We start from the raw sequence: 27,167 nt of genomic DNA on the forward strand, positions 1-27,167 counted from the left end.
CGAGGTTCCGGCGTGTATACGGTCTTGCTGAAAATTGCATTGCGTTCCGTTTCATTCTGTGAGTTCGACAGCTACTTGACTAAATGTTGTGTATTTTGCCTTACGCGACCTCGTTTTTTCTTTTGTACATTCTCAGCAGAATTCTTTTAGTTCAACCCAATGTACTGCCCAGATAACATCTTGTTTACTGTCGGCGTTGTTTTTATGCATTGTACCTCGTTCTATGATGTTTTGGATACATAAATAACAAGTCGCCGTAAAGCGAAATTATAAAAAAACGCTGGCGCTGGACCCGAGTACTCTTCAGACTGGCTCGCTCCCCCAGTATGAAAGTTTTTGTCTTGTGCACGTGGATTAAAAAAAAAATAATAATAATTTTTTTATTTATTTTACACAATTAAAAAAATTATTAGAGTAAAATAAAACATTAAAACATTCATAATAAACAATAGTAAACAAGAATTAAAAAAAACCCCCAAAAAAAACATAGACCACACATGCCAGGAATCGAACCCGGATCACTTTGGCCATAGGCGGACGTGCTACGACAACTTACCAGAGGTGTGCGTTTGAATCACTGTGTCCTGTCGCTCTCTCTCTCGTGCTCCTCTGTCTCTCTTTCAGTCTCACCGAGACAAAACACGCATTGTAGTTTCTTTGCCGAGACCAAATCCCACCCGCTGCTGCGCTGGCTCGCTTGCAAATCGTCTCGCATGCGATACGCATGCTTTTCTCGTGATCGGCGGTTCTTTTGGCGAATTGCCTCGGGTTCAAGTTTAGGTCGCTCCAGGAGAAAAATCCTGTGGATGTTGGCCTTTAAAGGATTGGACAGTATTAAATCGGAATTTTGGTCCGCTGTGTTGAAGGCATGGCTTGATAATAATCAAGTCGATCATGGTAATTCTGTATCGGGTTTGTTGTGGAACAACAAAGATATATTTGTCAAGGTAACCCACTCTTTTTTGCGGATGGATTAAAAGTGGTATAATGTATGTGAGCTATGTGTGTGAGAATGGACGTTTTGCTACCTATGAAGAAGTGTGTGAAAAAACTGGCTACACTGCAAATAGGTTGCTTGAGTACAATGTTGTTCGCTACAGCTGTACATCTCCTTTTAAAAATGTAGCTATAGACGATGTAAATTGTTCAGTCTGTGACACTCCGACCTTTTGTGGAAAAAAAGTGAGATCAGTAAAAGAATTCGAAAGATTCTCGTAGGGAAAAAAATACAGCCCACCCGTTCAGAAGGATTTTGGAGAGGAAAGTTAGGATTTGAAATTGACGGAAAGAATTGGAACTTAGCAGCCACTGTCACTAGTGAAGTTCGATTACGTGTACTGCATTGGAAAATATTGAAAAACATTTATCCAACTAATATTTTATTGTGTAAAAATGAAAGTGAAGGCTGATAAAAACTGTACATATTGTGAGGATGAACTTGATGTATGGAGCATTTTTTCTTTGAATGCCCAACCGTGCTCAGGGTTTTGGAAATATATTGAAATGTACATATTAGTAAACATTGGCGAAAGAATTAGATTGAATGTTACAGATGTGCTTTTGGTATTAAAAGTAACAGCAACAATATGAAGAAGATTAATCATATTATTTAATCGTAAGCATTTTTAAAAAAACCGATTCACGATTAACACTGGAAATTATTTTTGGAAAACATGTTGTTTTGAGATTTCGTTAGTCTGACGTTTTATTAATTAGAAAAATTGTTTATCGTCTCTGACTTAAGGTAAGCATGTAAATGAGAAATTATGTGTACAAACAGAAAAACACACAATTACCACCAAAAAAACAAAAAAAAAAAGAATAAAAAAAAAACTGAAAAAAAACAAAACAAAAAAACATGCACATACATTTAAATGAATTGATGAACCATTCAGCACATGTTTAGTTGCATTATGTGCGACATATAATTTTTTTGAAGCTGTCTGTGTTTGTTTTATGCTTAAGAAAAATAGGCAGTGAATTCTATAGGACCGCCACCTGAATAAAGAAGGGTTGATTTGAAAAGGTAAAAAAAAAAAAAAAAAAAAAAAATAAAATAAAAATAATAAAAAATAAAAATAAATAACTGGGGCGGGGGGGGGGGGTTCAAAATTGGCTAGCCCAGAATGACACATCCCCGCAAACCTGTGTGAGATACATAGAAGCATACATACATGCATACATTTCGTCATTTGAAGTCATAATGTACTCATTCTTGAAGTTTGAAGGGAAGCGTCAAAACTTTTTAGAACAAAAATTAAAGTTTTTTCTCAATTTATTATTTTTTTTTTTGGGGGGGGGGGGGGCAATACCATTTTGCAACAAATAGTGTCCACATTTACATTCACGTTTTAAAAGGTCTTAAAGTACTCATTCTTGAAGTTTGGAGGGGGGGTCAAAACTGACTGGCCTAGTCAGTAGGCTAGCTGATTTTGACCGGGAGGTCATTCTGGGCTAGCCCAGAATGACACATCCCCCCAAACCCGTTGAGATACATAGATGCATACATATATGCATACATTTCGTCATGTGAAGTCCTAATGTACTTATTCTTGAAGTTTGAAGGGAAGCGTCGAAACTTTTTTTCTTTTCTTTAGAAGAAAAGTTAGTTTTTTTACCGATTATTATATTTTTTTTCAATATCATTTTGCAACAAATATTGTCCACATTTACATTTAATTCGTTCTAAAAGGTCTTAAAGTACTCATTCTTGAAGTTTGAAGGGGGGGGGTCAAAACTGACTGGCCTAGTCAGTTTTGACCGGGGGGTCATTCACATACTTGTATACGTAGTTGTATACATATGCATAAATATTGTTTCTAAAGGTCTTGATGTACTCATTCTTAAAGTTTGAAGGGGGGTCAAAATTGACTAGGGGGGTCAAAACTGACTAGCCCAGAATGACCTCCCGGTCAAAATAGGCGGAGGTCATTCTGGGCTAGCCCAGAATGACCTCCCGGTCAAACTGGGCTGCTTCAAAATAGGCTGCTACACCGGCTTTAGCATTCTGCTATGTTGATGTCATTTTGACGTTTCGTTAACACGACCTTGCGACACCAAGCCTCATCAATTTGTTTTCCATGAGACAATGGCAACATTGTATTAACATGACACCTGTCACAACAAGCCATGCAATTCTCTCTCTCTCTCTCTCTCTCCCTCTCTCTCTCTCTCTCTCTCTCTCTCTCTCTCTCTCTCTCTCTCTCTCTCTCTCTCTCTCTCTCTCTTCTCTCTCTCTCTCTCTTACTGACCATGGATTCTTTATCAAGGATTTTTTCTACTATTTATTTTTCCCCCGGTCAAAATAATTAACAATCGGTACGTCTGACCGAGCACCCATTTTATCATCGGTATTGGCGAATCTCAATCGGTAAAATACCAGAAATTACCGGTAAACGCGATCCCTCGACTAAGCTTGTAAAAACAATAGTAAGGCACATTTTTTAATGATATTTCTTAAATTGTACCTATTTATTTATGTATTTATTTATTTATGTTGTTGTTGCAAAACACTAGTCCGCCAAAAGAAATGACAATCATTTTGTGACAATGTCTAAAGATTGACACACTGCCCACTTCTACTCAGTAGATTTGAGGCCTGCTGTAACCTTAGTATATTACATGGATTACAGATTAAAGATGGACAAGAAGTACACATAGTAAAAAATAGATCTTTTTGGAAGATGTAAATGAAAGGAGATTGTTTTACATAATTATTGCCCCTTTAATGCTACTATTATTGTTTTTATGGTTGTTTTTGTGTGTGGGATTTTTGCAGTGTATATATCGTCACTGTCGGACTCATGTATGTGCCTTCTTTTTATGTGTACCTATACCTGTTTAGAGTGAGACAGTGACATGTTGATGTCACACCACAAAATATGATTTGCATGCTGCATGTTTTCTTTCTCTTTTTCCTTTATCTCCTTGCTTTTAACATAGAAGCATGGTTTTTTTTCTCCAAGTTTAAAACAATGACATATTTTGTTTCAGAGAAAAATGCCACGGGCATGATTTTTAAACAATGATTTAATCTGAATTTGCACTTTTCAAACTATTGGTGTTGAGTCAAATTAATGCAGAGGTAAACTTGTGATTTACATTTCTGTTGGAATAACAGGCAATACAATTTATCCAGTGTGATTTTTTTCTCAATTTGTGATGTTCTAACTTTTAGTTTTAAAGAAATTAATTTTCTCCATTTCTAGATTCAATGGTATTGCATTAAAAGAAAAGTACATCAATGTATAGCATGCTACTCAGTAGACATAATGATATTTAACGTATTGTCATTAGTACTTTGAACATTTTCTTTTTTTTTATCAAAATTAGTATGCCTTTTGTGTTTTAAAATGAATAGTACCAAAAGCTAAAGTTTGACCACACATTTCTTGAACAGTTACTCTATTCAAATCCATGTAGCTCGTTACCTAATTGACCTATGGAAATGTAATTGCTTCCACAATATTTGTCTTGAAAAGACCTTTCTTATGGTATATATAAAAGCTCACTTTGACCCCAGTCATTGGGTACAAGTAGTGTTTAAAACCGATTAATGCAGAGGGCTAACTTTCGACCCCACCCTACTTGGACGGGTGCCGTTTTCAAATCTATGTAGCTCGTTACCTAATTGACCTATTTCAATGTAATTACTACCATTGTCTTTGTCGTTAAAATACCTTTCCAATGATATATATATATGCCTATTTTGAGAAGAAAAAAAATGGCCTGACCTCACTATAATATAATGACCCAAAGGACAGACAGACACTTACGATACAGATAATGAACTTAGCTCAGAAGATGATCCACGTCTCTGGCGAGAACGATGGCCAGTCAATGAGGAATGACGCAATGATTTGGATTTCTTATGAACAATTATACCTATACTTCGAGCAGGTTAAACCCTGGATACATGCGCTATATAAATATTATGCATTATTATTGTTATTACTTCAGGTATTATTCAAGTTCGTACAATGTGAGTTTGAATTGAGTCAATAGTTGATAAAAGGAAAATTTAAGTGTCAGTTTGTACACGATTAAAAATTTATGTTTGTTTTTTTAAGATTATGTTAGGCGTGCTGAGACCGATTTGTCTGTGGATGAGTTGTATTACCCATGAAACCGGCATCTGACGAATACAAAAAAACCGTCAGGGCTGTTGTTAAAAAATATACGTACGGACGAACCAAAGAACAAAACAAATAAAACAAGCAAAACAAACAAACAGACACACTTCTGTTAGCAATATTTCAACAACTTTTGTAATTATGGTAAGAAAACCAGGGTAAACTTACTTATCACTTCGAATTCACACATGTTAATTGTTCCGGAGAGTTCTGTTGAGTCTTTGGACACTCTGACCACAGATCCGTTCAGGACACCGCTGGTACAGGTAACACTCGTGTCCCTGCTGGCCGGTGTGTTGTCAAACCTGTAGCATTCCTGACCGTCTACTGTGATGATACAGCCTTTCATTCTACTTTCGTCTGAAGATAAATACAAACCATGAAGTGAGAACCCAGAAACGGTCGACATTACCTTGTTAAGATACAACATCTACCTGGGTTTCTTTTCTGTGCCTTTCCGAGGGAAGGGGGTAAGGGCAAAGCGAGTGGAGAAAATAATCGTAATTAAAAGAAGTAAAGAGGAAAGGAGGACGAGCAATTGGTGTCAGCAATTTTGTTTGGTGTGTTTATTACCTTGATTATTTGTTTGTTTGTTGTTGTTGTTGTTGTTGTTGTTGTTGTAGGTGTGTGTGGTTTTGTTTTTAATCGGACGTATTCAGGACGTGCGTACTGGTGAATGGGATAAAACACGTACTGGGTGGAATGTGCATTGACATCTGTCGTTCTGCGGACATTCTGCATTTTTCACAAATTAGACCTACTAGGTTTTCAGACAAAACATATTCTATCTCTCGGGACAGAATGAAAGAAAAGGCTAGATTTTTTTCTCACTTAAGTTCAGTTCAGTTCAACTTTCACTTTCAGTGTACGTAAATAGACCTTGTTTCTATGGTCAAAGACTTCATAATAAATATCTCTTACAGCCATTCCTCGCCCAAACGACGACGCTGTACACAGGGTAGGAACGACCGAGGTCCACCTCCCACCAGGGTGTTGTGTCACTATTCTTGGTATGGATGCAATTTCCCGTATCTATAAACGTTCCATTAGTGTCCCCATTAACCGCAACGTCAGGTAGGTGCTGTTCGCCGCCCCACGAAAGACGGGAACTCATCGTGCAGGGCTTGTTGAGCGCAACGTTCTCTGTGGACAGAAATAATAACGATCCGTACTTTTCGGACTACAAGTCTATGACATTAATAGAGAGAATTCGCTGTTGTTTGAGACATATAATGAACATTGTAGGTCGGAAAATGAGGTTAGTGAAAAGATCGATATACAAAATCATACAAAGATGTCCTGGTTTTGACGTTATACACCCTGTCTTTCTCTACAGCTATACTGAAAACAAACTCTATTTGTTCTGCTGGTGTAGCTACAGTTCTTCCTCTTATTCTATTTCTTCTTGCAAAATCATTTCAGTGCAGACTAATATAGAAATCGGGTTCCATTAAAGCTGTTTACCATGATTTAATAATGCTGTATATCTCTGAACACATGTACGTGTTACAGGCATTAAGTGAAACCAGGCATTACGCGTAATGCCTGAAATGTTCAGGCATTACGCGTAATGCCTGTGACCACTAGGCATTACACGTAATGCCTAAAAATACCAGGCATTACACGTAATGCCTGAAATTTAACTCTCAAAATTACGCTTATTGCCTGACGCAATTCAGGCAATACACACAACATAAAAGCCTATTGCACTGAACAGTTATCCATCCATCCACGGTGAGAACATTTTTAAAGGACAAAGTGTTGACAAAATGTCATGGTGTGAATATAGTAATGAGTGATGGTTCACCACAGTTTGAATTTCACGTAAGTGTGAGTGCATGTCACAATGAAAAGCCGAGGTCCAATATTTCCAGCCCAGTTTTCACCAGTTGCTTATTCGTCACCATGGAGGATACTGAAAAAGAACAATTGTTTACTCGACGTTTGTTTGAACATTACGAAAAGGACGGCAGAAAGTTGCTCCCAAAAGCTGTGTACTTCCAAACAATTGAAGAAGTAAAAGCTGCCTTCCAGAAAACGACAAAGTCACGTCATGAGTATCATCTCTTGGGAAAGTAAGTGATGTGTGGTGTTTGTCAAAAACAGATTTGAGTGTTGGTTTTCAGCTCTACATCTATCGTGAAACAATACTGACACCGGGTTATCTCCAATGCTGTCTCTGATAGAGTAATTGACACATAATTATAATGTCAAAGGGAGGTAACAAACAAGTCGCGTAAGGCGAAAATACAATATTTAGTCAAGTAGCTGTCGAACTCACAGAATGAAACTGAACGCAATGCCATTTTTCAGCAAGACCGTATACTCGTAGCATCGTCAGTCCACCGCTCATGGCAAAGGCAGTGAAATTGACAAGAAGAGCGGGGTAGTAGTTGCGCTAAGAAGGATAGCACGCTTTTCTGTACCTCTCTTCGTTTTAACTTTCTGAGCGTGTTTTTAATCCAAACATATCATATCTATATGTTTTTGGAATCAGGAACCGACAAGGAATAAGATGAAAGTGTTTTTAAATTGATTTGGACAATTTAATTTTGATAATAATTTTTATATATTTAATTTTCAGAGCTTGTTTTTAATCCGAATATAACATATTTATATGTTTTTGGAATCAGCAAATGATGGAGAAGAAGATAAACGTAAATTTGGATCGTTTCATAAATTTTTATTATTGTTTACAATTTTCAGATTTTTAATGACCAAAGTCATTAATTAATTTTTAAGCCACCAAGCTGAAATGCAATACCGAAGTCCGGGCTTCGTCGAAGATTACTTGACCAAAATTTCAACCAATTTGGTTGAAAAATGAGGGCGTGACAGTGCCGCCTCAACTTTCACGAAAAGCCGGATATGACGTCATCAAAGACATTTATCAAAAAAATGAAAAAAACGTTCGGGGATTTCATACCCAGGAACTCTCATGTCAAATTTCATAAAGATCGGTCCAGTAGTTTAGTCTGAATCGCTCTACACACACACACACACACACACACACACGCACACACGCACACACGCACACACGCACATACACCACGACCCTCGTTTCGATTCCCCCTCGATGTTAAAATATTTAGTCAAAACTTGACTAAATATAAAAAGGCTTAGTACACTGACTGTATCGTTCTTGCTGGAACAAAAACAGCTGATACGAAAATTGCGTTGTGTTATCTCACATACCGGGGCTGTTGAAAGTTACGATATCAAATTATTATTAATGTTCGCTTGAGAAACACTGTGTAAACGGGAGTGTTTTTCTCATTTTTCCCATTTCAGCTTGGTGGCTTGAAAATTAATTAATGACTTTGGTCATTAAAAATCTGAAAATTGTAAAAAAAATACTACTACCCCGCTCTTCTTGTCAATTTCACTGCCTTTGTCATGAGCGGTGGACTGACGATGCTACGAGTATACGGTCTTGCTGAAAAATTGCATTGCCTTCAGTTTCATTCTGTGAGTTCGACAGCTTGACTAAATCGATGGGTTAAAACCAGAACCATCTAACTGGATTTCCACCATTTTGAGAAATGGCCACTTGAAGATTTCAACCCCTTATAAAAAATAGTAAACACAGGATTGCAGCCCTCATATTTTACACACTTGACTTAGAGGAAACACTGGTCATGCACACTAGTAATCAATTTAATTGAACAACTTTTTCATATGCAAAAAAGGTATAATTTGTTCTGCTTCCAGAATACACTCCTGCTCTTTTCTCAGTTCTGGAGCTAGAAAAGCCCAGTGCACCATAGCTGCTTCTGACTTCCACACAGACCCCACTGTGGCCTGTGCTACAGCAGTCAGAAGCAGCCTCCTCACACATAGCATGTTCTGCTTCCAAGCAAAGCTTATACTATACATTAGTTCAAATCGTTTTTCAAAGTTTATTACCGTCATAAACAAACAAATGTCAAGTCACTTGCAAAAATATCATCAAGGACTCATGTATTCATTCATTGTGTGGCCTAATGAACGCAACACGCATAAATAAAAATTAAATTGCCGGTACTTTTCATAGCGAAAAAAACCCACCTAACAAAAACAACACACACACAAAACTCTCTCTGAAATCATTACACTTTTTTTTTATTGTGTTTTTCAAGAAATCCCAACGGTAATCTTATGTTGTATCAGCTCATATCGTTTTGCGTTACGCACAAAACTACACACCCAATAACACTAACAACAAACCAAACGAACAAAGCAGCAAACAAGCAAGCAAACAAACAAATAAACACAAGGCTGAAGGCGCATTTTAACCACACAATGCAAATGGTAACAAAATCACGAGCTTTAGATCCTGACTGCATGCTACTCTGTTCATTATCAAGAAAACAAATTGGCATTCTTACCTTTTGTTGTACTTTCCTCTTCACAAAAATGTTGTGCACAAAAGTCGAAATAAATAATACACATTTTGCACTTTTAACAGTCGACCTCCTGTACTGCTTTTGTCTTAGCCGTTTGACCAGTTATCCCTGTGTAAAATTCATCTCTGAGTGTCTTCGCTTTTGGAACACACCTTTTCCCGTAGTCCCGGGTTGCAGAGTCTTTAAGTTCGGCTGAACTTCTTCTCATGAGGTGTCACATAGGATGCTTCCTTCATCGATGACAGAATTTTCTTTGTTGGGGTTCCATAAACAGATGGAAGAGATGCTGTGGTAGTTTCACCTAAAGGAGCAGTGTCTGACATATACTACAAGCTGATGTGAATACACCTACAGGGTAACAGAAACTGTGGAAGCACACACAGGAGAAAGATGTACAGGAGTTGGGTAGCTTGATTCATTTTTGAGGGGTGGAATCACAATCAGCAAGTATTGAAGTTGATGCATGACTCGAACAGGAGGATAACCCCCATTCACCATGTTCTCAAAAGGATCTTCGATTGAAGAAACAGCACAATCGTCATATTTTGGGGTAGATTTTGCCAATGGAGATGCATCAAAGTCATCAGGTTTCACTTTTAGCATTGGCAGAAAGGAGATTATGCAACCGTAATCCGTGAATCCGAAGGACAGTCTCCTGAAATGCATGGTGCTTCTTACTTGCCTGGACGGCCTGATTCATCTCGTTTCAAACAGCGTCTGCAAAAGACATGGATACTATGAATGTTATCTCCTTTGAACAGGCAATTACTACATGTACTTCTATTTTAAAATTATTAACCGATAATTAAAAAAAAGGTAATTGCCTCCGTATTATCGCTTCTGCGTTAAAACTTTGGATAGTTTTCGTGTTTCTATTCACACAAACAAATGAAACATTAGTACTTGATTACACTCTGACCACTCATGCTCATCAGTTTGACATTGTGATAACCTCTGAATAACAAAATATATTAGAGTCAATTAAACTGACAAAATCCATCAACCAAATCATTCATCTATCCATCTTTACAAGCATACACAAATACTGTAAACACTCACTTACATTTTTTTAATTTTTTAACAAACACTAAAGAGCTGCATGGATACACTACAACATTAAGGCATGAGCACATGCACACACCGTCACACACAAACACACACTGACACAAACAAACACACACGCGCGCAAGAACATTCACGCTGAAACAAACACATTTACCTGCCTGTGTTTTACAATTAGGAAAACAAAACACAAAAAGCTAGGAATCAGTTTGCAGATACAGGATTTAGACTGAATCAGAAGGTTAATCCCCTATATATTTAAAAAAGGAATCTGAATTTCAGCTTTTATGGTCTGTTCAAATTGGGAAAAACATAATACATGAAGATACTCACTTGAATCTGTGTCCTGACTCGAGCAACAGCCAAATTGACTGTGCAGCAGATGTAAAAATGGCAGAGAGCTGTTCTCTGTTCCAGTGTTTTCAGAAAGTGGACCATCCTTTTGTCAGTTTAGGACACCCCCCCCCCACCCCACCCCCTTGCACCCACTTTACCACCAACCCCCCTCCCCGGCCCCAACCCCCTTATTACCACCCTCCTCCCTCAATATCAAGGGACTGCATCTTTCCCAATTCATTCTTCATTCACTCTTTATCACAGGAAAGTTAATTGTGTTTAAACCCTGTACATCCGGAGTCAGGAATTCGGATACTGACACTTGACAGGTGTCACTGACCTGTTTTAGTTCCCACAGTCTATCAAATTCCTTTTTCTGTCAACAGCAGACTCTACTACTGCTAGTTACACTATTCTGTGTGCTGGAGGAAATCCTACACCACACAGAAAGGGTCAAGACCAGATACCACTACCTCTAATGTGCGCTTATCTGGCTGCGCTGAGAACAGGAAAAATGACTGTGACACAGCAAGCAGAAGAGGTCAGGTGACGATGGCTGCATCTGGCTCGCAGTGAAACACTCCCCTTTCCCCACAGGCCTCAGTAGCAGAACAGACTAAACTGAACTTAGCACGTTCTGCTTCCAACCTGGATGGAGTTAGAGGGTTCTGCTTCCAAGATGAGCAGGAGAAATGCTTGGAGCCAGAACAAATTATGACTTATAAATACGCAATTATGCAAGATTTTCAAGAATCCTTTACAGAAAGTGAGAATCATGTTACCATAAGTCAAATAACTATAAAGTTGCAAAACAGGTTATTTTGAGGTAATTGGTTCTGGTTTTAGCCCATCGAAATGTTGTATTTTCGCCTTACGCGACTTGTTTTCTCATAGGAAGATGTGTTATTATTATTCGACGTAAGTTGTTCACGATCTTTAGTAGTTTGAATGTAGCGCTCGGGTACATTGACATGTTGTTATTGTTTTAGCAAGATGAATTGAATCTGGACCCTGTCCTACGTGTTATAATTATATCCGACTCGCTGCCGAGAGTTATGGTACATTGTTTATAACTATGATAAACATGTCCTGTTATTGTCATTAAATAGTCATTTACTTTAATTTTCAGATTCGAGGTATTAAAATGCGGTGACATCGAAAGGCTTGTTCAGAAAAGGACTGACACAACTGTGGAATCCATTCTCTACTATGCTACCCTTGAAGAAACATACGATATCGTCAAGAGAGCGCATGTGGCCACAGGCCATGGCGGTCGTGATCGCATGGAGAAGGAGTTGCACAAGAAATATACTGTTCAAAAAAAGAAACGCATAGTTGCTACTTGCCAAATTTGTTTTATTTTTCGAAAAAATTAACAGAAAATCCAATATTTAGATTATTTGTTTGAAATTTGGTATGGACACAGTTGAATGCACACAATAACAATAACAACAAACACAAATCAACAACCAACAACAAACCACCACCTACCAACCAACCACGACCCACCACGACCAACCACCAACAATTAAACCATCCACAAACCACCAACAAACATCAGCAGAAACCTCACCAACGACAATTGCAGAGAGGTTTCAGGCATTATACACGTAATGCCTGGTTTCACTTAATGCCTGTAACAGGTTTTAGGCATTACGTGTAATGCCTGACAATGATTTTCAGGCATTACACGTAATGCCTGGTTTCACTTAATGCCTGTAACATACGGACCCACACCAAGTATTGTAATTATGGCAATGCAGTCTACCTACACAAACCATGTTTAAAAGTAAGTGTTTTAACTACAGCTCTATGAGCCCAGGCAACTATGTGTACAAACCGATTAAACCACACAGATAAAGACTAGCAGCCATGCGTTGCTCAGAGTCACGAGAGCTCGCTCAAAGCAAAGTCGCTCTGTATTGGTCTAGGCAACGGGCTCAGAACGAGGCGAGCGAGCCAAGATGGCGACGAAGAAGGCACGAATGATGCGAGATATGCAAAAAGTTGTACTTCTTGAGCTAGCAGACGATTCAATCACTGAAATCGTCCGACAGAACGTTGCAATGTTGACAATGATAGCTGCGTCGGTGACTAAAACTCCAAAAGAGGTCGATCCCTCGGTTCACGTCCAAAACTACGCCGAGGAGATTGTGCCCCGCTACACGCCGTGGCAGTTCCACCAACACTTTCGGATGTTTCCGGACACATTCGAAGTAAGTACTTTTTCATTGCGTTTGTTTAACACATTTCCTTGCAGTGGCTTTCTATTGACTATTCCTGTGTAACTGAAAAATTTAATGTGCCTTATGCAATTTTGATATGATCTAATTTGCAGTTGATTGTGTTATAAATTTATTTTTGTAAAGTGCAGTCAGCATGTTTGCAAGAATGTATGTTCAACATGGCGGCATGAAGTGAAGTACAAATTTGTCGGCCTTAAAAGATCAAAAGGGAAATATATTTATATGAAACTTCAAGATGAAAATATAGCATATTGAAACATTAAAACTCAATATTTGTCAGTAAATTTATGTTTCCTTGAAAACAAACTTTTTAGTGCATACAAGTAATAAAACATTGACATTTCTATTTTAGGAAGGGGGGGGGGGTAAATAGTTTGTAATATATATTTCTGCACTGAATATTTTTGGACAGGCAAATAACATAATAATGAATTTTTTTGGTGTGTTTTAGGAACTTTGTGAGTGGATTGGTCCGCATCTCCAGTCGTCCAGATCCATTTCAGTGGAGAAGAAGATGCTGGCAACCATATGGCTTGTCGGCAACATGGAGTCCTTTCGAAGTGTTGCTGACCGGTTTGGTGTTAACAAAGGCTCTTTGCACCGGATTGTTCTGTCTGTTTGCCGAGCCTTGACAGCCATCAGAGGCGATGTGATTTCGTGGCCTCCCCATGGACAGCTGCAGAAAATTGCAAATGATTTTCAGGAGCTGCGTGGATTTCCAGGTATAGTGGGTGCTGTTGATGGTACTTATATTGAAATCCCTGGCACCACAGACGAACACCGAGCTGCTTACATTTGCCGAAAAGGTTTCCCGGCGATGCATCTGCAGGTTGTGTGTACGGCTGACTTGCTCTTTACTGATGTGGACACGGGCAATGCAGGGTCCGTGCATGACAGCCGAGTCTTTCGGACATCTGACCTACAGGCAAAGCTGGAGAGTGAGGAAGGGCGCCTTCCAGCAGGATTCCACCTCCTTGTGGATTCTGCCTATGGGCAGACAGAGTACCTGCTGGTACCATTCCGTGACAATGGCCATTTGTCACCAGTGGAAAGGAATTACAACAATTTACATTCCTCAACCCGAGTGCAGGTGGAAAGGGCAATTGGGCTGCTCAAGGGCAAGTTTCGCCGACTCAAGAAACTTGATATGGTGTCTGTTCGAGACATCCCTTTCATAATCTTTGCATGCTGTGTTTTGCATAACTTTATTATTTTGAGAAAGGGAGTTGATGAAGATGACATTGAACTGGAAGTGGAAGTGGATGTTGCCGCGGCAGAAGGGGAGGGGGATGTGGCAGTGAACCTGACAGCAGCAGAAAAGAGAATGTCAGTGGCAGAATTGCTGATGTAAATAAGAGTGATCATGAAACCAGCATTGGCACTGTATTTCTGTGTGCCCATGCATGTTCCGAATGTTCAGAACTGAGGCATTTTTGTATGTTTGAAGAGAACTTCTTTTTAAACGGAAAGGGGTAGATAACAAACTTTACGGACATATGCCATGGTATCATGTTTACTTGTTGACTGTGTCAGAATTGTGTATTATTTGTGTGTGTGGTTTGTCTGACTGTGAAGAAATTGCAGAGCTGGGTAGTTGCTGCTTTTCTCATTCATTAAGATATTACTGAAGTTCTCATTTCTAATTCTATGTATTATGCTTTTTAATTTGTGTGTTGAAGTTATCATTTCTTGTTGACTGAATCAGAATTTTGTTTTTGTTGTGTGAATGTGTGTACAGTTACTGTTTTTTTGTAGTCTGACTTTGAACCAATTGCAGAGCATGGTTGTGGATATGGGGAGGTTTTTTTTTCATTCATATAGAAGATTATTGAAGTTCTCAATTGTAATTTTGTATTGGGCTTCTAAATTGCTGAAGTTATCCTTTCTAGTTCTTGACAGTTGTATCAGAATTGTGTCTATGCTGTATGAATGTGTGTACGGTTCGTCCTAGTCTGACTTAAAACAATTTGCAGAGCATTTTCTGATATCGGAAAAATCAATGCCTCAATTTTTGTTTGCCAGTCTATGCCTCTACATTGCTTGCCATGGTGTGCGATACCCTTTTATTTAAAAATGGCAATAAAATGTCTTGCATTCCATTATGTGTTTGTGCAGTGTAAATGTGTTTTGAGAGAGAAGACTGACACAGGCAAAAGCTGTTGACAGCGATATTGACTTGCATGCAGAACAATTAAATACAAACACATGAACAACTGTTCATGGATGATTTTAATAATTACACTTGCTGCAAGAAGCCACGAGAAAATACAAATGACAAAATATGTGCTCACTGATATCAGTCAAAATTGTAACAAAATTTTTTTTTGAAATAGACATTAAAAAAAACCCAAGTATCCAAGATATTAAAGACTTGGAGACAAAGCAGTGAATGACATTGATGGGTTTTTGTTCAAAGCTGGATAGCAGATGAATAAAGGCAGAAGTACACTCTTAATAATCATACTGAAATATTGGTGGGAAACAAATATCCAACATGTAAAACCTATTTAAAAGTAATACATTTTAGGCAGAAATTTCACAACTGGACAGTACATTTGACTTGAACATTTAGCTAATCAAACAAGTCGTGCTCGCATTTACATAATGAAACGCGACAAAAAATAGTACCAGTAGCCCTTTTCTGGTCACCTGAACATACAAAAAGAATTCAGTGATTGCATTGATTTTAATCCGCGACAAAAATTATGTATCGTAAGATGATATGTACAGACGGAAATATGTGGTCATAAGGTAATAAGCCGAGGATAAATTGTGATACTTTGACTCGACCATCCTACTGTGGCTGTCTCCTTCGCCATGCTAGCAGTAGTGTTGTCTCAAAATATCCTGATGCATCATGAGATACATGCAGATTGGGATTTTTACCGCGCGAATATGTGGAAGTAAGGTAATAAGCCGAGGATAAATTGTGATACTTTGACTCGACCATCCTGCTGTGGCTGTCTCCTTCGCTATGCCAGCAGTAGGGTTGTCTCATCAAAGTATCCTGATGCATCAAGAGATACATTCCGTTTGGGATTTTTACCGCGCGAATATGTGGTAGTAAGGTAATAAGCCGAGGATAAATTGTGATACTTTGACTCGACCAACCTGCTGTGGCTGTCTCCTTCGCCATGCCAGCAGTAGGGTTGTCTCATCAAAGTATCCTGATTCATCATGAGATACATGCAGTCAGGGATTTTTTACCGCGCGAATATGTGGTAGTAAGGTAATAAGCCGAGGATAAATTGTGATACTTTGACTCGACCAACCTGCTGTGGCTGTCTCCTTCGCCATGCCAGCAGTAGGGTTGTCTCATCAAAGTATCCTGATTCATCATGAGATACATGCAGTCAGGGATTTTTTACCGCGCGAACATGTGAAAGTAAGGTAATAAGCCGAGGATAAATTGTGATACTTTGACTCGACCATCCTGCTGTGGCTGTCTCCTTCGCCATGCCAGCAGTAGGGTTGTCTCATCAAAGAATCCTGATTCATTATGAGATACATGCAGTCAAGGATTTTTTACCGCGCGAACATGTGAAAGTAAGGTTATTACCCAAGAATAAATGGTGATACGTACGGTGACTTAGTTGAAATAACATGCACAAATACCCTTAAAGGGTTCTCTAAGATATAAAGAGACACGTAATATTTACAGCCGTTTCAAACGCCTTTAAGTCAGTCAATGCAAAATCATTAGAAACACTTACCATATGTACTGAAGTGTGAAAGCAATAACTGTGCCAAAATCAATCCTTTTTTAAGGGTTCACAAAGAAATAAGTAGACACGTAATATTTACAGCCGTTTCAAGCACCTTTAAAGTCAGTCAATGAAAACTCCTTACATCTTCCCCAACCCCCCCCCCCCCCCCCCCCCCCCCCCCCCCCCCCCCCCCCCCCCCCCCCCGATCAGCAACATATGTTCAGTAGTGCGAAAGCAATCAAGTGCCAAAATCAGTTTTTTTCCGTCTTGTATGCGTCAATCATCTGCTGAAGCAGGTTGTTTTTAATTCTTGCTGTTTCTATGAATTCCTGCATGTGAGCCGAGTTTTGCTCCGAAAATTGTTTCAGCCATGCAGGGGGCTCCGGTTCCTGACGTTTCCTCTTCCGCGAAGTCAGCTTTGGGGAATTGAACAACAGCTCCCTAGCCAACGCTGGGGGCCTTTGTCCCTCTACTGCCCCATGTCTGTCAGGTTGGGGATGGTTCTCTGCAACAGAGGACATTTTCTCACTAAAAATATCCATTGTCTGACTGAACAAGCACTTTAAGAAATATGGAATTTAGCCAAGGAGTCAGGATTCTAACAAATACTTGCATTTTTTTCATTTTCATTACTTTATTGTCCCATCGCTGGGAAATTCAGGTCGCTTCCTCCCAGTGGAAAGCTAGCAGCAACGGAGTCGCGCTACCCAGGTGTCTGCGTGTTTAGGTGTATTCAGCCACCTGCACTTATGGCAGAATGACCAAGGTCTTTTACGTGCCATTGTGATGACACGGGGGTGGGACATGGCTTCCGTCTCTGGGTCTGCACATAAAGTTGACCCGTGTCCGTCCCGGCCCGAATTCGAACCTGCGACCTTTCGATCACAAGTCCAGTGCTCTACCAACTGAGCTACCGGGCCCCCTATAAACAGTCAGACCTTGAAACCCCTGGTTTGCACATGAGTATTCACAACCAAATTCAGCATATTTTTAGAAAAATGAGTATACTCTAAACAGTATTCGTCACAAGTAAAATAAATTGAACAAAACATCTAACACAAATACAGTACTGCTTTCACTGATTACCGACAAAACCTGCAAACGTGTCAAAATCCTGGATCAGCTTTGGTATGAGGTCTGTGAAGAAAAGTCTAGGACTATTTGTCGCGGCATGTTTTATCCACCGACTGACTAGAAAATCAAGCGTACAAAATACAGTGAAATTGTATGGGTTCCCAGGTCCGTGCAGGGCAGCAACTTGGATGGAACTAGCCGATGAAGAACTTTGAAGCTTTCTGAAAAAGGAAGGTGTATTGAAATAAATTTGGGACAAACCTTGCATGGCAGGAACCCTCGGCAAACCTTATGCTGGCTGGGTCGTCTCTGGTGAAACTGAAAGGGAACGCCCCTCTGACGGACTCCTCGTCACTGTCATAACAAACAAAATAAGTGTTCATATGTAATAAATCTGCCACCATTTATTCAAAGCAAAGGCTTATATTGAAAGTTCTACCTGGTTCACAATGATGGCGTATCACCTGTCAGACAGGACAACACATCATACATGATCAGTGATGCTATCAAAGACCACTCTTGAAACTTGCCCTCCTTTACTAAGTTTACAATCTGTATGAAATGATGTACAGTTACCTAATTGTTGATTCATGCAATACTAGTTCACACCAACACTCAATTCCTGGCGCATAAACGTTCCTTCTTGGACAACTAAAATGAAATAGACAAAAACTGCAAACATGTGTCAAAATACTGGATCACCTTTCGTAAGAGTCAGTGAAGAAAACATTTGTCGCAGTATGTTTTATCCACTGACTGTATTGTAGAAAATCAAGTGTACAAAATACAGTGAAATTGTATGGGTTCCCAGGTATGTGCAAGACAACAATATGGATGTCGCCAGCAGATGAAGAACTTTGAAGCTTTCTGATAAAGGAAGGTGTACTGAAATAAATTTGGGACAAACCTTGCATGGCAGGAACCCTCGGCAAACCTTCTGCTGGCTGGGTCGTCTCTGGTGAAGCTGAAAGAGAACGCCCCTCTGACGGACTCCTAGTCACTGTCATAACAAACAAAATAAGTGTTCATATGTAATAAATCTGCCATCATTTTCCAAAGCAAAGGCTTATATTGAAAGTTCTACTTACTTAACAATAAGGATTATGATTTTTTGTTCTTTGCAAATATTTTCAAATATCAGTTATTCAGAACAAAAAAATCATAATTTCATTAAAACGAAAGCAATACCAAATCTGGAATTTCAGAAGCCACCTACTACATTGTTTATCAATACCACCAATTATTAATATCATTTGAAAACAAAATGCGTAGGAAATGTTGACACTTTTTAAAACCCATATCTGATTAGACAACAAATTTCTGCAAATACATTACAATTAATTCAGTTTATAATTCCATGAAAAATATAAATTTAATTCGCACCGGTAAAAAATTTCATTAAGACAGGCAATGACAATTATTTGTGATTTTATAAGATGTTCAACGTTGACTTGGGTAGATGTGCCCCCTCAACGTTCCTCACTTTCACAATTAACAGCACCTTCACACGCCATTTTCTCGCCTTACTTCACACTTTAGATTGTGCGGCAGATAGAAAAGAAATATGCTGTCAAAAATTTAAAACTTCATTCAGTTTAAATCAGTGTGTGATGAATCAAAGTGACACTGGCAAACCTTTGTAAATGTAGCAAAAATTAATGTCCTGCGCCGACTTACGCACATAATGAAAACATTTTTTTTAGTTAATCTATTTTATCATCCGAATAATTTCAATAAAGGCTGATCTTCATATGCTGTTTCAAGCACTGCTGGTTTGTCATCAGGGCTCAGGGGTGTACCTTAACTTTTTTTGCTACCGGCCAGGGGGGCCGGTAAGTCAAAAATTGAACCGGCCCCCCCCAAATCCCAACCGGCCCCCAACTTGCCGGGATTTCTTACAACCGCCCCAGCGGCTCGTCGCTTGCTAACCACATTATGCACATACACAAAAGACGTACATTCATACTTATAATGCATACATGTGGATTTGCACTACTAATAACTACCACAAACACACAGAAAACTTGATGACTAAAATGCTATGTTTTAATATAATGATAATTAACCTTGTTTTAATAAAGAATTTAAAATAAAAGCCGCCACAAAGAAACAAGAAATCAAAACCACATTCACACCCTGTCACACAATCACACACTAAACCTCACTAAAAGTTACCCCCTTTATGTACCCCAACCACACAATTTACAAAGTAATTTACTATGGAACTTTACTTACCACATAAACACACACTACAAAAGAGTAAATCAGCATTTTTTTTAATTTAAATTATGTTTTTTGTTGTATAAAACCAAGTATAAAAAACTGACTACAAACAAAACATTTTTCTAAGTTGCTTTCTTGTTTTGTTTCTTTTTCTTTATGTCTGTGTTATTAATATTACTGTAAAAGTTGCATACCAGCCAAATTTACCACAGCTTAAGTCATAAATAATCAAAAGCATTACATTTCATTTCTATTTCCTAATGAAAACAAACAGATGTTCAGATTTCCTGATCCTAGAATTGTTCACAGGTGATCTTTATGCTTTTGATTCAGCAGAGTTGCATCCCTTGTCCTATTGTTGAAGGTCTGTCTTTTCTTCTTTATATAGTGGATCTGGGTGGTTTTTTTTACTTCCTTAGTTGAAGGAAAATAATTGACAGCAGTAGTACTGTCACTACTTGTACTAAGTTGGTCAGCAAAGCTGGTGTTAACATATTTGGGAAAACGGTCTCAATGAGTATCCCTGCAGTCAATGACATAATTATATACATTTCCCAGAAACTGGATCAGTGGTACATAGCAGGCACATCAAAGGAAAAATACAGAGGGCTAGGGGGAATATGTTTGCTCTGGATGGGCGGTCAGATCAAAGGCAGATGCATTGTAAAAGCTGGTTGGCCTTGAGACCTGGGTCAATGACCGGTACTTGCAACCTGAACACAGCTGCCTGTCGAGACACTGACCTTCTTACTCGGGGTCAATGACCGAGTTTTTATCTGAGAGGAAACAGTTTTACAACATGTGAAAGTCTCTGAAGGATTGGTGAGCGCAGGATAAGATCAGAGAGGGGGTGAAGTGAATAGCCAAAGAGGGGGGACGGAGGGGGGGTTTAACTATTTTGACTGCTGATGCAATCGCCAGCAGATCGTGGCACTGGAGGGGTGATGACACGGTCAAGTGAGGCGGAGGGGGGTAGCTGTCTAGCCAATGTGTCTGACATTGATTGATGGTAGTCCTGAGTCCTCAAAGTGGGGGAAGGGGGGGGGATGAGTGGGCAGTAGAGAAGTGACAGATTTTGAGATCGCCCGCAGAGATATTTGTTCGCCGGCCGTTCCGATTGACTACGTTGCCTAACGACTTTGTACTTCAGCAAAATTTGAACTCGCCCGGCGGGCGATTTCAGAGGAATTTCGAACTCGCCCGACGCGATTTGAAGTCGCCGCGGGCGAGCGCCAAAACTCACCCCTGAGGGCTAAACCACACACAAAAAACTTCTCTAATATGAATGTGTTCAGTGAACAATCCAATAACTCACCTGTTATCCCGCCGCCAGAACTTATCCGGACAGGAGGGTTGACGGCTGGGTTGCCAGCGTTGACGTCTTCCATCAAGTCATAGTAAGCCCAGGATGTCCTGGATTGCCCCGTCTTTGAATTTTTGTCCTTGATGGTGCGGAATCTGTTTCAACACATTTGAGCATATTAAATAGTGTTTTGTGTACCTGAATATTTCTGGCTAATTTCATTAATTTAAGATTCAAAGTTTGAATATCAACTAGGTGCTCTCTGTAATCAGTGGGAAACTTCATTCAAATAATCTACCAAATTTGATGGCAACCCCACTTTAACACCTTACTTGTAGTTGTACAGATTGGCCGGGGGGTAACACAGAAATTCACTTCCTCAAAGAGACCTTCAACTGAGCTCAGAGAGTACCCTGCTGCTTTTTTTGCATAAGAAATATTATGGTGAAAATAAAGGGGAAAGGGGAGGGGGTGGGGTCCTACTGTTGCATAAGCTTCAGCCATGTTACTTTTTGGAGACACAATAACTCATCCGATAACAACCCCTGTCATACACAGGGATGCAACCAACATAATAGTAATAAGTCTGTGTAATACATTTTATTTAAACGCTCACCTTGTATTCAAACTCCTCCATTTTTTATCACAGGCAAATCCGCTGTAGCTGTAACCACGACGGTTAACAGCTGTAGAAACCTTGGTCCATACTTGATTTTTCTTAAATGCATTGGATGAAAACAAGTGCTGGTGGCTTCTGACCTCCTCTATCAGCAGCAGGACTGCAGGCTGCGTCCAGCTGATCGGCATGGCTGAGAATAAAAATAATAAGAACTGCAAGATATGCTCCGAAACAATGTATGTTGCAATAATTATCGGTTATAACTAAAAATGCATGATGAGATTGAGAATAAGACTTTAAAAATACAAAACTAGCCATGTTTATGTCTTCTCCTGGCAGTCCGGTCCCTGTGTGCAGTTTCAAACATGCTAATTGCTGTTATTTGTAATTAAAAGCATGTACTATGTACACAAAAACAAACTAAAAAACATCTTGCTATACAAAAAGAGAAAGAAAACAAGAACATGCAAAATACTGAAAAAGTCCGCGCTGAAAAAGCAAAACATTGACTGTCAGTCAAAATTTTCATCCAGCTTACCTTCATCTAGGACTTGCAGGCCCCCCTCTACATGATATGAAGGTCCAGGGACTGCCTCAAAAGAATGATGAGGTGGCGGGTCGACAGCTTGCGGCGGGCACTGGAGTGGCACGGCCTGGGTTTCTGTCTGGTATAGAACACGCTCCTGTACTGGCTGACCAGACGTCAAAGCCATGCCACCCTCTGCGATCTGCACCAGGTTTTGAGATGTAAGCGTGATGCCACGCCTACTGGCTTCTTGCGAAGCAAACTGCAGCGAGTAGAAATTCCCATCAAGTTCTGCAAAAATTACATTAAAAAACATTTATAATTTACTTCTTTTTTTTAACAATCATAATTTCACATTTATGTCAACTCCAAATACTTAATTAATCTTGAGCATAGGTTGAGGACAAGACATTTGTTTTCATTAACTGATACTGATAGTAACTCTACTCCCAATGTAAACACTCTCAGTTCAAACCCAGTGAAACCAACCGAGTGTCTGTTCCGTGCACCTCACAACATTCATGAACTCAAATGACTAAGTCTGGTATTAAATGTATGCATACATCACTCAATCAGGAAATGAACCACAACAGAGCAAGATCGGTATAATAAAGGCTTGAGGCTCATACACTGATAGCCCTTTACAGTTGTACAACGACAGTCAATCACAACCAAACAATGTTACAAAAAGGAAGCCTTCGATGGCTTCATTTAGATAACTAAGATTGAATACAAAATGTTGATCCTTTCATTCTCCAATCAAATCAGTGCCAACAATGTTATTTTATTTTGAGAGGTTAACCCTAAAATATATAATCTCTTGAGATGTGAAGCTTAATCGGCTAGGATACTTGACATTCGTGAATAAAACTCGGCTAAAGGCCTACAAACTCACTCGTAGTCGTATTGAGATAATTGACCCGGATCGCAAACACGAAACTTTTGAAACAGGCGGGAACCACCCAAACTTGTGTAATCAGTCATAACACGAGAACCAGAACCCTAAACTAATCTAACCCTATCAGTATTAAACAACAGGCAATGTAATAACATTATAATATTAAACGATTGAGCATCCACACTCACAAAATTCGGTTACAATCACATCGTCATCCTTTCTCGGTCTTTTAACAGACTCAGCAAAAAGTACTAAAACTGACCGGTTCGCTTGTGGCGGTTTTTACCCCGCTAATCACAACTTTAACACTTTCACATTACAAATTCATCTTCATTAAGCAAAGTCTAGCATTCCATAGTACTTACGGTTCTGCAGATGATGCCAAGTTCCAACAGGAACAGAAGAATTAAAGAAAGACCCATCGTCAAATGCAAATCCAAGCACAACCGACGCCATTAATTTTGTCTCGCGAGGCAGACTGCCGCGAGCACCTACAGACTTGGATCGGCGAGCGACTGCGGGCACTTTTTCGCTCGGCCAGAGACTATAGCTCGGCTCTGAGAAACGGCTTTCTGTCATGCGCACTGCGAGCGACCCGTGGCAGCCCGCTCTGGGCAACTCGTCTCAGCTTTGTAACCCGACACTGTCACACAATACCCCTGCTTCGCGTCATCCAGACGTCTGCCTCGCGACTGAGACGGATGATCGCGTCACTGTCGACTTGAGTTACCGATCCGTATGAATTTCTCTGTGTGTTGTGTCCTGTGTTACTGTCTTTTTAACAATTTCCAAACAACGGCGTTATGCATGTTGGAAGAGTGGACCAGAGGGAGAGAGAAAGAGAAAGAGAGAGAGAGAGAGAGAGAGAGAGAGAGAGAGAGAGAGAGATGGATTGTTTCATGATTGATTGATTAATTAATATTTATTTCATTAGGATAGTGGATTGAGGCACACGCGCAGTCTTACAACCTGTCCTTACCGTACAGAAAAACAACACAATCACAAATAACGACACACCTGAGCAGCCATTGATATGTAAACAAACAAAGCGAACAGACAGGCAGACAAACATGGATATATATATTTCAAATAGGGAATGCTAAATTCTTCACATCAAGAACAACCAAGTGAGAAAACATGAATAACGCACTGTCCCTGACACAAGGTAAAGGCGACTGAGCTGTCAATGAGTTAGAGGAAGAAGGCACAATAAGTTCAGAATGTAGGACAGAGTATTATATGGCTTGATGTGAGATACCAGAGTTACACTTGGTGCTGTTTTTCAAATATTTGAAACATCGCTTTTCACACACACTAACATCATGAAAACCTGGTATCACACTGTAAGCCAAGTAGTATTCTTAATGTTCAGAACGCGTGATAAGCTGTACGTATGTGCCCACAATGACTTGATTACACTGAGAGCTCCCTATAGTCACAACAGAAAAATGCTACCCGTGGGCGTGCTAGGAAGTTGTTTGAACTACCACATGGAAGACAGAAGCGCCATATAACTACATTCTATCAGTGAAGTGACATACCCATGGGAGAGTTTAGAAACGGATTTATTTAAATGCCGACAACTGCCTTGCATTTATAATACTACAACTTAGGCAAACTTAACTCAACCCACGACAGACGGAATTATTTTACCATCAAACAAATAAATCAAGGATATGTAAATAGTGTATTTAGTGAATAGTTTTTGATGAAACCATTTACTCTGACATTTCAGGTATCTGTGTCCGTGAACAAACTATTGTTATTCTTATCCAAGTTCATGAGAAATGTTGCACTGATTTTAGCAGGTCCCCAGACTCAGCAAAGAAATGTTGTTGGAGGGCATGAGTTTCACTTTTGTATAAGCACAAAACACTATTCGCTCACTAGAATTGAAAAGAAGTAGCTCATGAGATATGTTAATGTTCACGGTCAGTTGGTTAACATTTCAGGTGACGATGAACGCATGAGAAAAGCAACACCTCAGTGTTCGCACTCCGTGTCTGTCTCTCTGTCTCTGTCTGTCTGTCTGTCTGTCTGTCTGTCTGTCGGTGTACGTGTGTCTGTCTCTCTGTCTGTCTGTCTATCTCTCTCTCTGACTTTCTCTCTCTGACTTTCTCTCTCTGACTTTCTCTCTCTGTTTCTCTCTGTCTCCCTCTCTCTCTCACTCTCTCTCTCTCTCTGCAACAACCCTCGTAAAATTTAATGAAGATTTATAAAAATGCTTATGTAATCTATTATATCGTATCTTTCTCTCTTTGTCAGACAGAAAAGAACACAAAAAGACATATATTCAAACATACAGACAGAAAGACAGACAAACACACGCACGCATACACACACACACACACACAAACGTACGTACGCACACACACGCACGTACTCAAATACACACACACACACACACACACACACACACACAAACACACACACGTGAACACACGCAAGCACGCATGCATGCACGTACGCACGCACGTACGCACGCACGTACGCACACACACACAAACACACACACGTGAACACACGCAAGCACTCACGCACGCACGTACGCACGCACGCATGCACGCACGTACGCACGCACGTACGCACAAATACACACACACACACACACACACACACACACACACACACACACTGGTCTGGTGTGAAATCGCACATTTTGCAGGGAGGCATTGTATTTAGAGAAGCCTAAACAGACCGGCCACATCCCGAAACTTACTCGTTTGTTCAAAAACTATTCGACAGCTAAACAAAAGAGAAGAACGGGTCAGCTGCATAGAAAAATCCCACAACATATCGGCAAATAACCCCTTTTGGAACAGTTTTAAATTATCGTTAACATGTATGTTCGCACTTACGAAGAGATAGTAATATTTGTTCGTTCATTAGGATTAATAATCGTATTTCATACTATACCTGTACTAGTGCATCAAAGTCGTTCCCCCAAGCTTTAGCAGAACAATACGTGTATCTGATACTGGCTTATTTCACACCACGTTTTAAAAAGTCTAAACAAAGTTGCTTACCGAAGTGTAAACCACGAGCAACTGAAGTCAACATGCCACAGAGAAGAAGCACTTCTAAACACAGCAAAGTTGCATCCATTTTCTTCTCCCACATGAAAGCTAGTACAAAGCATTCACATTTTATCTTCCTTGTGTGGTAGCTAGCTGTGCTGCGAACTAGGATGTGAATTACAAGACAAAAGACGACCACAATAGGACACGATTGACAAACAGTGATAGCCACCCGCCTTCACCTCACCCCATACATACTCCGCACTGACATTTATATCACAGTCTTCGGATAACGGGGCAGGTTTGACACACAATATCATCTGTGAAGTGTTCATAAAAATCGCATTGCTCGCACTGTGGCGTCTGATAGCAAAGAATAAGCAGGAACTCATGTTGTGCAACCAATGGTGTCAATGATTTTAATATAATGCAGGTAAAGGTTGACATGACATTGCGCTGTAATTGACGCTAAGGGTGTTTTTGCTTGTCACACACACACACACACACACACACACACACACACACACACACACACACACACACACACACACACACACGTCTTTATCAATTTATTTCTAACTGAGCGCAGATGAATATTACGCTACCTTTGCATACGAAAACCCAAAGCAATATTGGAGT

General features: G+C 39.7%; 4 protein-coding genes across 6 annotated transcripts in view; 2 read left to right on the forward strand and 2 right to left on the reverse strand.

Moving 5' to 3' along the window:
- The window catches only part of LOC138964184 (receptor-type tyrosine-protein phosphatase mu-like), a gene marked incomplete in the record, with an annotated part of 322,563 nt that overhangs the window by 20,107 nt on the left and 275,289 nt on the right, over positions 1-27,167 (forward strand).
- Positions 5,272-26,698, reverse strand: LOC138965522 (uncharacterized). Its single transcript, XM_070337706.1, has 3 exons — positions 26,538-26,698; positions 6,054-6,275; positions 5,272-5,492 (listed from the first exon to the last, which is right to left on the reverse strand). The coding sequence occupies exons 1-3, from the start codon at positions 26,629-26,631 to the stop codon at positions 5,272-5,274; spliced, it is 537 nt and encodes a 178-aa protein (XP_070193807.1). The 5' UTR covers positions 26,632-26,698.
- LOC138963661 (putative nuclease HARBI1) lies at positions 12,880-15,280 on the forward strand. Its single transcript, XM_070335507.1, has 2 exons — positions 12,880-13,131; positions 13,613-15,280. The coding sequence occupies exons 1-2, from the start codon at positions 12,880-12,882 to the stop codon at positions 14,510-14,512; spliced, it is 1,152 nt and encodes a 383-aa protein (XP_070191608.1). The 3' UTR covers positions 14,513-15,280.
- Positions 17,093-24,142, reverse strand: LOC138964187 (uncharacterized). 3 transcript variants are annotated; one of them, XM_070336081.1, is made up of 7 exons: positions 23,877-24,115; positions 22,626-22,904; positions 22,085-22,277; positions 21,481-21,623; positions 18,850-18,942; positions 18,204-18,296; positions 17,240-17,373 (listed from the first exon to the last, which is right to left on the reverse strand). In XM_070336081.1, exons 1-6 carry the CDS (start codon positions 24,088-24,090, stop codon positions 18,232-18,234), a joined length of 987 nt encoding a protein of 328 aa, XP_070192182.1. In that variant the 5' UTR covers positions 24,091-24,115; the 3' UTR covers positions 17,240-17,373; positions 18,204-18,231. The 3 variants fall into 3 exon arrangements, with proteins under 3 accessions (XP_070192184.1, XP_070192181.1, XP_070192182.1); XM_070336083.1 differs by lacking the exon at positions 18,204-18,296 and having other exon boundaries at positions 17,093-17,373; positions 22,626-22,815; positions 23,877-24,142; XM_070336080.1 differs by lacking the exon at positions 18,204-18,296 and having other exon boundaries at positions 17,093-17,373; positions 23,877-24,139.

The sequence above is a fragment of the Littorina saxatilis genome, linkage group LG4 (genome assembly GCF_037325665.1).
Source record: "Littorina saxatilis isolate snail1 linkage group LG4, US_GU_Lsax_2.0, whole genome shotgun sequence".
NCBI classification, from domain to species: Eukaryota; Metazoa; Mollusca; class Gastropoda; order Littorinimorpha; family Littorinidae; genus Littorina; species Littorina saxatilis.

Excerpts from the sequence above, each read along its gene's own strand:
- LOC138963661 (XM_070335507.1), top strand. The coding sequence starts at position 12,880 with ATGGCGACGAAGAAGGCACGAATGATGCGAGATATGCAAAAAGTTGTA. Across the intron at positions 13,132-13,612 it reads TGTTTCCGGACACATTCGAA|GAACTTTGTGAGTGGATTGG; the intron begins GTAAGTACTTTT and ends GGTGTGTTTTAG.
- LOC138964187 (XM_070336080.1), bottom strand. The coding sequence starts at position 24,090 with ATGACAGAAAGCCGTTTCTCAGAGCCGAGCTATAGTCTCTGGCCGAGC. Across the intron at positions 22,905-23,876 it reads TTGGCATCATCTGCAGAACC|AACTTGATGGGAATTTCTAC; the intron begins GTAAGTACTATG and ends TAATTTTTGCAG. Across the intron at positions 17,374-18,849 it reads GAGGGTTCCTGCCATGCAAG|AGAACCATCCCCAACCTGAC; the intron begins GTTTGTCCCAAA and ends CCTCTGTTGCAG.
- LOC138965522 (XM_070337706.1), bottom strand. The coding sequence starts at position 26,631 with ATGTGGGAGAAGAAAATGGATGCAACTTTGCTGTGTTTAGAAGTGCTT. Across the intron at positions 6,276-26,537 it reads TGCTCGTGGTTTACACTTCG|AGAACGTTGCGCTCAACAAG; the intron begins GTAAGCAACTTT and ends TTCTGTCCACAG. Across the intron at positions 5,493-6,053 it reads CGTTTGGGCGAGGAATGGCT|ACGAAAGTAGAATGAAAGGC; the intron begins GTAAGAGATATT and ends ATTTATCTTCAG.